Source organism: Staurois parvus, unplaced genomic scaffold (genome assembly GCF_062004578.1).
Source record: "Staurois parvus isolate SC_StPar_1 unplaced genomic scaffold, SC_StPar_1.0 ptg000287l, whole genome shotgun sequence".
Taxonomy (NCBI): domain Eukaryota; kingdom Metazoa; phylum Chordata; class Amphibia; order Anura; family Ranidae; genus Staurois; species Staurois parvus.
This window is the reverse complement of record NW_028318083.1, coordinates 24,051,102-24,064,900: the sequence shown is the minus strand read 5'-3', so window position 1 is coordinate 24,064,900 and position 13,799 is coordinate 24,051,102. Positions and strand designations below refer to the sequence as shown.

The 13,799-nt window shown below is 40.0% G+C and overlaps 1 protein-coding gene across 2 annotated transcripts in view; it reads left to right on the top strand.

Moving 5' to 3' along the window:
- Positions 1 to 13,799, top strand: part of HIVEP1 (HIVEP zinc finger 1) — a 294,523-nt gene that overhangs the window by 229,044 nt on the left and 51,680 nt on the right. For both annotated transcript variants that reach the window (XM_089682322.1, XM_089682321.1), the window contains exons 5-7: positions 2,846 to 2,973; positions 9,587 to 9,762; positions 13,636 to 13,737. In XM_089682322.1, coding sequence (XP_089538448.1) covers positions 2,846 to 2,973; positions 9,587 to 9,762; positions 13,636 to 13,737 — 406 coding nt within the window. The remainder of the gene's footprint in view (positions 1 to 2,845; positions 2,974 to 9,586; positions 9,763 to 13,635; positions 13,738 to 13,799) is intronic.

Below are 13,799 nucleotides of genomic sequence, written 5' to 3'. Positions count from 1 at the left end.
TTTTGCATTAGTATCTCCAATTTCAGAGATTAAATCTGGAGCATTAAAAAACAACTGTACTTATTGTTGATAATCATTGTTAGACTCACCCAGTTCCCTTTCCAAGTCATATACTTACCCGCCCTTGCATAAGCGGTGGGCTGCCTTTCTATAGAAATGAAATGAATATTGCACTACTCCTACGGAGGAGGGCAAAGTCTGGCTGGTTAAATTTGGAAGAAAAGTCCGTGCAGCACTGAGTAGTCTGCACAGCAAAGATCTCAGCAAGGTGGGGACAGACGTGTGAGACTTGGAAGGGGTTGCAGGGTAAAGAAATCAAAGACTAAGGACAACTGTACTAAAAGTACACTTATTCTTTTAAGGTCTGTATTGTTAGATTTGCGTATTAGTAAAGCATAGAATGCATGAAGGTAAAATTCTTGAGCCTTTATATAATCTTGGAATGGTTCTTTATACAAATAATCATCCTGACCAACTAATATCGGACTGAAGTTTAAAGTCTATGGCAAGTGCAGTTTGTTACTTTCTCTTGATCTCTGGGTAATAGCATAGTTAGGGTTTTTCCCTTCACTTCGCTTAGTTTCTATGACACACAGGTTCTCCCAATTCCTTCTTTTCTAATACTGTGTACAGCAGCCCCCCCCAGTCCCTCCAATACTTACCTGAGCTCCCTCGAGACCCAGCAATGGGTATGAGACTAGTGGCTCTTCCTAGACTCTCCTTCCTCACTGGCTGAGACAGCCGTGGGAGCCATTGGCTCCCGCTACTGTCAATCACAGCCAGTGAGCCAATGAGGAGAAGACGAGGGGCGGGGCTGAACCAAACTCTGTGTGTGAATGGACATGAAGAACAGTGGCTCAGCAGTGAGCCCACTTGGGTGCCCCCATAGTAAGCTACTTGCTATGGGGGCAGGAAGAAGGTGCCAGGAGCGCCGGCGGGGGGACCCCAGAAGAGGAGGAAATGGGCTGCTCTGTGCAAAACCACTGCACAGAGCAGGTAAGTATGACATTTAATTATTTTTTTAAATGCCTTTAATATCCCGTTAGATACCTTCCCTGCATTGCAGTAAAAAATGTCCCAGAGATTGTATCGCCATCTTGCCCCCTTTATAGTTACCTGAGACCTATCTCGATCCAGCGCTGTGCCCACCTGTAGCTGCTCTTTCTCCCTCGCTCTGCTGACAGAGGCAGCAGCGAGAGCCATTGCCTCCTGCTGCTGTCAATAAAATGCTGTAAGCAGAAAGCTGGGGGAAGGGCTGAGCAGCACTGTTTGTGTCTACAGTATATATGCACACAGCCCAGTTTGGATAGAGCCCCCATGTCTGCCCCCATAGTAAGTGGTTTGCTATGGGAACAGACACAGAAGAGGAGCAGCAGTCCGAGCCAGCGAGGGACCCCAGAAGAGGAGGTACAGGGGTGCTCTGTGCAAAACCATTGCTCAGAGAAGGTAAATATAACATGTTTGTTATTTAAAAAACAAAAAATTACCTTTGCAAACACTTTAACTTTTTCTTCTGCACATGCCGAGGTAATGTCTACAGAAGGTTAATATTGGCCAGAAATTGCTAGATCAAAATTCATAATCCAGAGATAATCATCATGGCCCTGGATAGTTCTTGCAAGATTAATAGCGAGCCACTACCTTTAAACATGATGGTCACTATCAGCTAGATCAGGTGACATTCCTCTCACTTTTGACTCCATTCATCTCAGTGTGAATATGTTACATTTTGTGTAAAAAAAATGTTTATCCTTCGACTCTGTAAGTATCCAACATTTTTTTGTAAACATGTAACAATACAAATAGTAAAGGCTTGTGCACTGCTATACCACAATTGTAATACTGAAGAAAGGAGATTGCTGCACTCACTAATCTAGTGTACTCACACAAAAGAGAATAATTAAACAAAAATGTGATGCGCTACCTCCTCGTAAATGAAAACATAGACTTTAAAAACATGCAGTGACAGTCCAAAAAACTACAAAATAGTGTGATAATAAACATCTAAGCCAACATTTGTTGTGTTATCATCCATCCACCAATATTCAACACCGTGCTTGAATTGTGGCCACACTCCCTGCTCACCTTGAATGTGAGCACGCAATTCAAGCACGGCGTTGAATATTGTTGAATGATCTAGTGTACTAACACAAAAACTATTGGACTGGACGTTTATTATCATACTATTTTGTAGTTTTCTGGACTGTCACTGCATGGTTTATAAAGTCTATGTTTTCATTTATGAGGAAGTAGCACATTGCATTTTTGTTTAATTATTTTATGTCGTGACAATATTTCTGCTTTTGTACAGGGTTTCCCCATACTAAAATTTGTTATGACATTTCATTGTTTCTGATGATCTGCTTATTTTGTAATTTGCATGGGAATCAGACATTAATTATTTTCAATTCTAAGTTTATAATTTTGAATTGTTAATATGCAATTCAAAGTAATGGTTCACAATATTTTAGGATGATTTTCTTAAAATACTGTATTCACAAAAGCATTAATTGTGATCTTGTGTATTTTCAAATCCAATCTTTTAATAATTTTTTTTTTGCGTTTTCAATGAAAAACAAATTGAGAGCCATTTTCAGTAAAGCCTGTATGTACAGTATGTTGCAATACACATAGCACCACCAAAAGGTAGCTAAAGGCATTGATGATACATTTATTGTATGTAAAGCATTTCTAGTCCAATCTTTATTGAATTGCATCATTTTTATTTATTTATTTCACAATTGGAATGTTGATTTGAATATTATATGTTTGCTGTGTAATACTAATGTATGCTATACATATTTTACAGATGTTACGATTAACTTTTTTTTCTGTTATTATATAGTCATCTCAATGCCAGACTTCAGTAAACCAACTTGAAGGTCAGAAAACTACAGAAGCAAGTAGTGAACAAGAGAAGGAAATATTCCAAAATCGAAACGAGCCAAGAAGAGTGAAAATATTTGATGGAGGGCAAGTATTTTTGTGTGTGTGTGTGTGTGTTTGTGTGTGTGTGTGTGTGTGTGTGTGTGTGTTTGTATTTTAGTAAAATAAGTATTGAAAACGTTACCATTTTTCTCAGTAAATATATTTCTAAAGGTGCTATTGACATTACATTTTCACCACATGTCAGTTACAACCCATGCAATCCATTCATACAAAGAAACTAAAACAAATAAGCTTAGAAATTAAGTTATGTGTAATAAAATACAATGACACAGAGAAAAAGTATTGAACACATGAGGAAAGGGAGGTGCAAAAAGGCATGGAAAGCCAAGACACCATCTGAAATAATCTACCAGTAATTAGAAAGCAATCCTGCCCCTTGTCAGTGCAAATTAATATCAGCTGGTTCAGTCACAACTGATGGCCTATAAAAAGGTGTCTCATTACCAAGGTGTTACCTTATTACCAAAGAGCTCTCTCAAGACCTTCACAACCTTACTGTTGCAAAACATACTGATGGCAGTGGTTACAAAAGGTTTTCTAAACTTTTGAATGTTCCAGTGAGCTCTGGAATCCGGAGCCATAATCCGGAAGTGGAAAGAACATCATTTCACTATAAACCGGCCACGATCAGGTGCTCCTCACAAGATTTCTGACAGAGGAGTGAAAAGAATTATCAGAAGAGTTGTCCAAGAGCCAAGAACCACTTGCGGAGAGCATCAGAAAACCCTGGAATTAGCAGGTACAATTGTTTTAAAGAAAAATAAAGTAATGCACTCAACCGCCATGGCCTGCATGCATGCTCACCACGCAAGACTCAGGTGTCCGTTTATGACACACAGAATAGCTGAGATTCAGAGGATCACAGATATTCTCTGGTCATTCACAGTTTATGACACCCAGGAGAACATGTTCAGCCCTTCTCTGGAGATCTGTGTTCTCCCTCCAGATTCTCCAGCCCAGAGTTGGAGAATCGGAGGGACGGAAAACTAAGCAGAAATAATTTACCTCTGTTTAGTAAACTGATCTTTTACTGTAATCTCGCGAGATTATAGTAAAATCAGCCGTTTTCCAGCGTTTGTAGACCGTTCTCCCTTCGTTTGGAGAACTGATCTACATATGCTTCATAAACGGCATTCACAGGAGAACTGTGTTCTCCGAGAATGCCGGAGAACTGAGCAGCGATCTATTACTGCTGGTTCATAAACGGACACCTCAGTTGCTGAAGAAAAATCACTTTGAAGCTCGTTTAAAGTTTGCTGCACAACATTTAGACAGGCTTGTGAAATACTGGGAGAATATAATCTGGTCAGATGAGACCAAAATTTAACTCTTTGGATGCCATAATACACACCATGTTTGGAGGTCAAATGGCACTGCACATCACCCCAAAAACACCATACCAACAGTGAATTTTGGAGGTGGGAACATCATGGTGTGGGGCTGTTTTTCAGCATATGGCACTGGCAAACTTCATATCTTTGAAGAAAGGATGAATGGAAAAATGTACCAAGACATTCTTGATAAAAATCTGCTGCCATTTACCAGGATGATGAAGATAAAATGAGGGTGGACTTTCAGCAAGACAATGATCTCAAACACAAAGCCAAGGAAACTCTCATTTGGTTTCAAAGAAAATGCAGCTGCTAGAATGGCCCAGCCAATCACCTGACTTGAATCCAATTGAAAATCTATGGAAGAATTAAAGATCAGAGTTCATAGAAGAGGCCCATAGAACCTTCAAGATTTGAAGACTGTGTGGAAGAACGGGCCAAAATCACACCTGAACAATACATGCGACTAGTTTCTCCATACAGGAGGCATCTTGAAGCTGCAATTACCCACAAAGGATTTTGTACAAGGTATTAAATACATTTCAGTTTGTGTGTCCAATACTTTTTCCTGTGTCATTCCATTTTATTACACATAACTTAATTTGTTTTGGTTTGTTTAAATGTATGGGTTATTACTGACATGTGAACATTTTTATGTCAATAGCACCTTTATAAATATATTTACTGAGAAAAATCTTGACATGTTCAATAATTATTTTACCCACTGTATATTCCTCAAAAACCACAAAGGATATAAATCTATTTTACACCACATGCCTTTGCAAAACTAGAAATTACCTTGTAAAAGTGGCAATGATATCACTGTGCAGAGAGCAGGGCCGCGGTAGAGGTCAAGCAGGTTACCCACTACAGGCTACCTGCAGAAAATTACTACACATAGTACACCAAGATTCCAGTAAGAAATAATATGTCTCTTGCATTTAGTTAATATTTCTTATCCTGGAGTTCAGCTTTAAAAGCTGCATATTTTTTGCAAGCATGGGTCTCAGCATAGTTTTGATTCACTAGTACAGTGGGTCAGGGAAGCTTGTCTACTTATTGCAGTGAATATGTAGGAGTATGTTTAATCTGGGGCCCCTCCCCACCATGTGTCTGTTTGAAGAAGATATAAACTTTAGGATATAGGAAGCTTTAAGTGGTTATGCACATGGGCGCTTTTGGGCATACAGTGTAAATTGCAGGCATATTTCCGCTCACGGGATATGCAGCTGCTGTGTACAGCCACCCATATTAATGAATGGCTGTACATGGCTTTATGCAGTTATACAGTGCTAGTTGCATACAATCATGCATGTGTACACAATTGCACAGTTTGTGACCAGGGTCCAACAAATTTAAGCATGCACAGGTTTATGCAAATAGGAGGGTAAACTCACCTACAGCCATTCGTTGCAGTAGACTGCTGTACACAGTAGTTGTGTATCTTGGGTTAGATAAATACATCCGCAGTTTGCCTTGTATTTCTCATGTGCATATTAGCTCTGATTCAAAATGGGATATAGCGACACCTTGACTAATTTAGTGTTATAAGGTTTAGTTGATGTGAGACTTGCTGTCACATACCTGGTTGGGGAGCCTGATGTGGAGAGAGGGCATCCTCTTACAGCTCCCGCTCGGAGCCCCTGGAAGTGGGAACAGGGGCGCGGAGCCAGGAGTGGCAGGAGTGCCGTGTAGATCTTAAAGCTATCAGCAGGTAGCTGGGGACCCAGGAGATCCAGACAAAAGCCAGGTGCAGGTGCAGGAACGTAGGTACAGCAGTGGGCAGGTGTGACAGCAGTCAGGTTGCTGGTCTTGAGACCAAGCACCGGTGCGTGGATGTGGTGGCTGACAGGTATGGCGGTAATCCGGATGCAGGCCAGATGCAGAACCGTGGGTGCAGCGGTAGGTGAGTATGGTAGCCGACAAGATGCAGGTCAGGTGTAGGTGCAGGCAGAATAATATAGCAGAGTCAGACAAGCCGGGTCAGTATCAAGCAGGCAGATAAGTACAAAAGGAGCAGGCAAGAGAATGGTCAGGGATGGCCGGGGTCAGTGCAGGCGGAGTTCTTTCTTAGTCGGGTAATGCAGAATACAGGTATCAGGAATATATGCAGGAACGTAGTAGACCCCGAAGGCAGTGATTTTACTACTAAGCAGGTTTAAATAGCCCGCCTGATGTGACGTGTTTCCCGCGCTACTGCGCATGCGCGGCCGCATACTCCCGCACCTGCGCATTCGCATCTCCGCGGCTCGAGGGGATCTGTCGCCGGTGACAGGATCCCTGACACTTGCATAGCTTGTTCTTTCACCATAGAATCCTAGTACAAGTGATGCCTAACTGTCATGTTTGTCATGGTTGCATGTCCAACGGAGCTCTAGTCTAGTTTTATTAACCACTTGCCCTCCTGAGGATTTACCCCCCTTCCTGATCAGGCCATTTCTTGTGTTACGGCGCTGCATTACTTTAACTGACAATTGTACGGTCATGCAATGTTGCACCCAAATGAAATTCACTTCCTTTTTTTTCTCACGAATTGAGCTTTCTTTCAGTGGTATTTGATCGTCTGTGCGTTTTTTATTTTTTGTGCTATGAAAAAAGAAAAACGACAATTTTGAGAAAAAAAAACAATATTTTTTACTTTTAGCTATTAAAAATGTCCTGAAAACATTTTTTAAAAATTAAATTTCATCATAAATTTAGGCCAAAATGTATTCTGCTACGTGTGTTTGCTAAAAACAAAATCCCAATACGTGTAAATTAATTGGTTTATGTGAAAGTTATAGTTTTTACAAATAGCGGTATAGATACTGGTATTTTTTTTTTTTTACTAGTAATGACGGAGATGAGCAACTTATAGTGGGACTACGGCGGGCATTCTGACACTGGAGGGAACGGACTTGGTGTCACTGACAGCCCTAGTGACACCATTACAGTTACCAGTGCTAAAAAAAAAAGCACGGACACTGTACTAAGAGCACTTGGCAGGAAAGGGTTAACATCTGGGGCGATCAAAGGGTCAACTGTGTTCTGTTTTACTTGTGTCTCTGTGCTTCACTGTAATCACACTGCTTTGCATGACTGTGCTGTGCACAGCCATCCAAAGCAGTGTGCACAAGTTGACAGGGAGGAGAACTATCTTGTGTACATACATTTCTCCTCCCTGTCAGAGATGCTCTGCAATCACCAGGCGTTTGCGAGTATTCACTGGCCGGGACCCGGTGATCGACAGCCGCGAATGGTGGCGTGGGTAGGGTGCGCTCCCCCTACCCGTAAATGCAATATCACGTATATATACATGTGATTTTGCACACCCGTGCCGCCCTGCAGCAGTATATCTGCTATAGGGTGGTCGGGAAGCGGTTAAATGGGTCTTATCTTCCCTGGAAATACACTAAAACATTATGTGGCATTGCCAACTCTGAATACTGGTTGCTAGAAGGCCACAAAGTTACTCACATGCAAACTCGTAGAGTATTACAAACTTAGACTGTCAGCAAGTCACTCAACTCTTTTTAGTAGTTTTTATCTAAGATATACAACAATGCCTCATTTATTTAAAAAAATAATATTTTTGCTATATTTTGGACATTTGAAAATGTTAACATTGATTTAAGCCCTGGTTCACACTGGATCTGACTTTGAAATTGCGCAACTTCGCCGTTCTCTTTACACTTTGGGCAGAAATAAGGGATAAATTTCAAGCCCCTCATACTGACCTTTTTTGATTTTTACAAATTAATATTGGGTGACTTCGGTCCTCACTGACAAAGACCCAATGACTCAATTGTCCCTATTTGAACATATTTGTCATCAGACGCCCCTCTCCCCCAAGCTTATTTCTATGCTTTACTCACAGTTGACTAATCTTCGGTATCCCAAAAACCACACTTGCGTTTCCAGGTGGGAAAAGGACCTTAAAAGCACCAAAGATATGGACTGTTGGTCACAGATATAGACAACCCTGACCTCATGCTCTATCAATATTCTTACAATGAAATTGGATTTTAAAACTGTTACTTCATCTCATCCTTTCTAGGGCACCTTCATTCATCTGCCCACGGTACCTGTCTCCAAGGCTGCACTACCCCGGGAGACACACATGGTGGACATGCCCTATGCTCTCTCGGTTCTGGTCAAAGGTCCTTAAACTCCTGCATTCATTATTAACTTACCCCTTCCCAAGAGACCCATGGCATGTCCTTCTCCACCTGAACCCCTCCGGCCTTTCAAAACACAAATTTAAGTTGGCTACATACATATTATTTTCAGCTAAGCAAACTTGGCAGACACAGACACAAGTAAAACAGAACACAGTTAACCGTTTGATCGCCCCAGATGTTAACCCCTTCCTGCCAAAGCAAAAGCCAGTACATATCCTTTACGGAAATCCATCATTGTTAGATTTTTTTCCTGGTTAATGAAAAACTCTTTAGCATTCTTTCAGTTACCCAGGAGAGATTCCTTAAAACATGAACTCCATGGATCCAACATGCCCATCCAGCTATACAAATAGATAGTTTCACTTTGCTCAAGCGCTTTTGACATTCTCCTTTCGATCCTTTATTGTCTCCCCCCTCTCTTTTTTTTCTGACTCCACTGACTCTTCTGCAGAGATGATTTACGATAAGTTCCATGTATTTCCTGGTTCGACTTTATAGTTTGTGCATTTCAAATGTCATTATCTTTTTCAATGTTGTCGGATGTTAAGCAATGGGTGTATAGCCCTTCACCTGTTCTTTACAATGATTTATCAACTTGATATGGTTGATGTTTTTCTTTTTTTTACATGTCATTTACATTGTCACCATTTACAGGTATGTTTTTTTCTGTGCACGACTGCTTTTTACTGTTAGCTTTTATTGTTAAATCTTTGTTTGTATACATGATTGTTGCGTTCGCATCTTCTAAAATCAAAACTATTTAGTAAAAATTTATTGAAAGGAAATTGCGCAACTTCACATGAAGTCGCACAATTTCAAGGCCTCGTCAGTGCGATTTCAGGTGCAACTTGGATGACATCTGCGATTTCATGCACAGATGTCTATGCCAATTGCCCTGAAATCGCAAAAAAATAGTGCAGGAACCTTTTTTCAAATTTGAGAGGTTCCATTGCTGACAATAGGGTGTGACTTGGGATTTGAAAATGTCAAATCGCATGAGAAGTTGCACTGGTGTGAACCAGGGCTAAATGTATTGTGCCCTGGAATAAAGTTTCAATTTTAAATTAGTTGCATGTCAGGTTAGAAAAATCTTAATAGATTGTTTCAGTAGTTAGTTATTAAATATAGTGTGAATATTCCTGGTAGGTATAAATCAAATGAAGAGTATGTGTATGTGCGAGGTCGAGGAAGAGGAAAATATATTTGTGAAGAGTGTGGAATAAGATGCAAGAAGCCCAGCATGTTAAAGAAACACATTCGTACGCACACAGACCTCAGGCCGTACCACTGCAACTACTGTAACTTCTCCTTCAAAACAAAAGGTATGCAGTCCACATCCTCTACTGTTGTTGTTTTTCTCAGATTACCATACTTTATTTTATCCCAAACTTTGGCCAGATGTGTGCTACTGCCACAGCCTTTGCCTATAGTTCTGGTGTTAATGACAACTGGATTGTGTTGTATATGAGAACTGTATTTTGTGTTTCATAGAACACACACGTATACTGTAGCAGTTGTATATATCTTTGTGAATGTTAAACTCCACAATTTGTACTTCTTGTCACCTTCCATTTATACAAACATACAAATCCATTTGCACAACACCATAGACAATTTCAAGTTTGTCTTTGTTGTTTGTTTTTGATTTTTCAATAAGAGATGCCAACAAACATTACAAACTTCAGTCTCCTTGCTTGCATTTTTGGTAGCCATCACTTCCACCTGCTGGATGACTTAATTAATACATGTGTACCTTCACAAAGAATCCTAAACTGATGACATGCAGGCCTGCCTCTGCACTATGCAGAAAAATGAGGGATGACCCAACACTTTTCAAATGCAACCATTAGATTTAATTTAGTGCATATTTTCTCTGACCATTATGCCTTAACTGTAAAATGCCATAAATAAAGGAATTAGAAAAAAAAAATTTAGTGCATATTTACAATCTTTCATTAGCACTGTTTGCATTGTTTAGCACATTTGTTTTCTTTTTTAAAAGCTTCTTTTCAATTCAGTTTACTGAAAAGGTACAGTTTAACATACTCAAAATGCAGCGAGTAGTATCTTTTTTTTTCCCCATAAAAAATACACAGAATTTGCTAAAATAAGTAGCACACTGACTCATCAAGATACTGAGGGAAATAGACAAGAAAAAGTAGCGATGGCTGTACTACAGCACAAGTTTGGAACATTTTGCAAATAACCTGTACATAAGTTTTTAACAGTTAAACGAAAAAATCCCAGCTGTGAATCTACTTGAGAAAAAGGATTTTTTTCTGATCCCTGCATATATTGTACCTGCTCTGAAAAGTGCTGCAAAAGGTGTAGTAGGTGTATAAAAGTTACATTTTGTGTGAATAAACCCTAAGGGGTCATTTTCATGGGCAGCCAAGGGGTGGTAAAAGCAGGCAGGTTCAGACATGGTTTAACCCCCCCCCCCCCGCTTGCTCAGCTAAAGGATATGCAGTCACACATGCCGCAGCTGCAATGCTTCACTTCTCCCAAAAATTAAAACCCATGTTGCATTCAGCTGCCAGTACCTTGATTGCAGCACAGTGATTTGGCATTTTGAGAGTTAAAACAGGCGCTAAGGAGGAAACATTTTCCCGAGCAAAGAAAATTAAGCCTAAAAAAATCTTCAAAATTCCCATAAAGAAAAACATTTTTTTTTTTGTTCTTATTGACAGCAGACCTCCAATGTGCTGTGAGTGGCATTTTAAAATAAAATATTTATTTGTTAAATAAATCTAAGCAAAACACAATCAAAGGTCGTGCTGGCTGGATTTAGCTTCCTTTTTACATTAAACATAATGGAAATAATCTCATACAGGAAGTAATTCTTCCTGACCAGTGCAAAATCAGCTTTTACCAGGAGAATTTCTGTTTCATTGCTTTAAGCTATTCTGCGCCAGTTTTCAATGCCCTATATTAGTTAAGGACAATACATTTTTGTAATTTTAGAGCACATTATAATACATGCACCTTTATAAATTCATAAATTTTGAAAGTGTGATAATTGTGCTATAGGTATCACATTAATGTGTTCACTAAAAGCGGAACTCCAGCAATGATATATTTTACTTGCATTGGGCCAGCTTGGCACAATGTAAATATGCGTATGTGATACCCAATCTGCCTCTGTGGAAGCTGTAAGTCACTGTAGTAGCCTGCCGTAGGGGGTTGCTTGCTTGGCACCGCTGCCATTCAGAGAACGCCTTGCATTTTTCTTACTGAATGCAAAGAGTTCTCTGGATGAGGTTGAGAAGAGGGGCAGTTAAGTCATGATCTCAACATTGTCCAACCAAAGAACACTTTTCATTCATTGAGAAAATACATGGCACTCTCTGAATGGCAGTTGTGCTGAGTGAATGACCCCCTGTGCTTAGTATGCAGAAGAGCAACCACATGGCACAGTACCCAGAGGTTCATGGCCATCACTGTGGTAGCTCAGGCTACTTCAGTGATTTACTGCTTCTCCAAAGCCAGCCGGGTAAAACATACAGCGCCTTGAAAAAATGTTATGCCCCTTGAAGTTTTCCACATTTTGTGATGTTACAACCAACAATGTAGATGTATTTTATTGGGATTTTATGTGATAGACCAACACAAAGTGGCACATAATTGTGAAGTGGAAGGAAAATGATAAATGGTTTCAAACTTTTTTTACAAATAAATATGTGAAAAGTGTGACGTGTATTTGTATTCAGCCCCCCTGAGTCAATACTTTGTAGAACCACCTTTCACTGCAACTACAGCTGCAAGTCTTTTTGTGGATGTCTCTACCAGCTTTGCACATCTAATGAGTGAAATTGTTGCCTATTCTTCTTTGCAAAATAGCTCAAGGTCTGTCAGATTGGATGGAGAGTATCTGTGAACAGCAATTTTCAAGTCTTGCCACAGATTTAGGTCTGGACTTTGAGTGGGCTATTCTAACACATGAATATGCTTTGATCTAAACCATTCCATTGTAGCTCTGGCTGTATGTTTAGGGTCGTTGTCCTGCTGGAAGGTGAACTTCCACCCCGGTCTTTTGCAGAGTCTTTTGCAGACTCTAACAGGTTTTCTTCTAAGATTGCCTGTATTTGGCTTCATCTATCTTCCCATCAACTCTGACCAGCTTCCCTGTCCCTGCTGAAGAAATCATCCCCACAACATGATGCTGCCACCACCATGTTTCACGGTGGGTATAGTGTGTTCAGGGTGATGTGCAGTGTTAGTTTTCTTCCACATATACCGTTTTGCTTTTAGGCCAAAAAGTTCAATTTTGGTCTCATGTGACCAGAGCACCTTCTTCCACATGTTTGCTGTGTCCCCCACATGGCTTCTCTCCAACAGCAAACTGAACTTCTTATGGCTTTCGTTCAACAATTGCTTTCTTCTTGCCACTCTTCCATAAAGGCCAGATTTGTGGAGTGCACGACTAATAGTTTTCCTGTGGACAGATACTCCCACCTGAGTTGTCGATCTTTGTAGCTCCTCCAGAGTTACCATGGGCCTCTTGGCTGCTTCTCTGATTAATGCTCTCCTTGCCCGGCCTGTCAGTTTAGGTGGACAGCTATGTCTTGGTAGGTTTGCAGCTGTGCTATACTCTTTCCATTTTCAGATGATGAGTGCTCCATGAGATGTTCAAAGCTTGGGATATTTTCTTTATAACCTAACCCTGCTTTAAACTTTTCCACAACTTTATCCCTGACCTGTCTTGTGTGTTTCTTGGCCTTCATGATGCTGTTCATTCACTAATGTTCTATAACAAACATCTGAGGGCTTCACAGAACAGCTGTACTTATACTGTGATTAAATGACACACAGGTGACTTCTGAAGGCAATTGGTTCCACGAGATTTTAGGGGTATCAGAGTAAATGGGGTTGAATACAAATGCACGCCACAGTTTTCAGCTATTTATATGTAAAAAAGTTAGAAAACCATTTATCATTTTCCTTCTACTTCACAATTATGTGCCACTTCATGTAGGTCTATCACATAAAATCCCAATAAAATGCCTTTATGTTGTTGGTTGCAACATGATGTGGAAAATTTCAAGGGGTATGAATACTTTTTTCAAGGCACTGTTTGCATACTCACATTGTGCCAAGCTAGCCCAATGTACATATATTGCTGTATTTCAGCTTTAAAATAATTCTAATACGTGTTTTTTTTTCAGTTTTTTTTTATATTTTGTTTTGTTTTTTAGGCAATTTGACAAAACACATGAAATCAAAGGCTCACAGCAAGAAGTGTATGGATATGGGAATAGTGGTTGGGCCAGTAGATGATCAAGATACAGATGATTCTGGTAAGTTATTTTATCTATTTATTCTCTAAATACCCTGAAGCAATTTGATTTTGTTGTGAAAT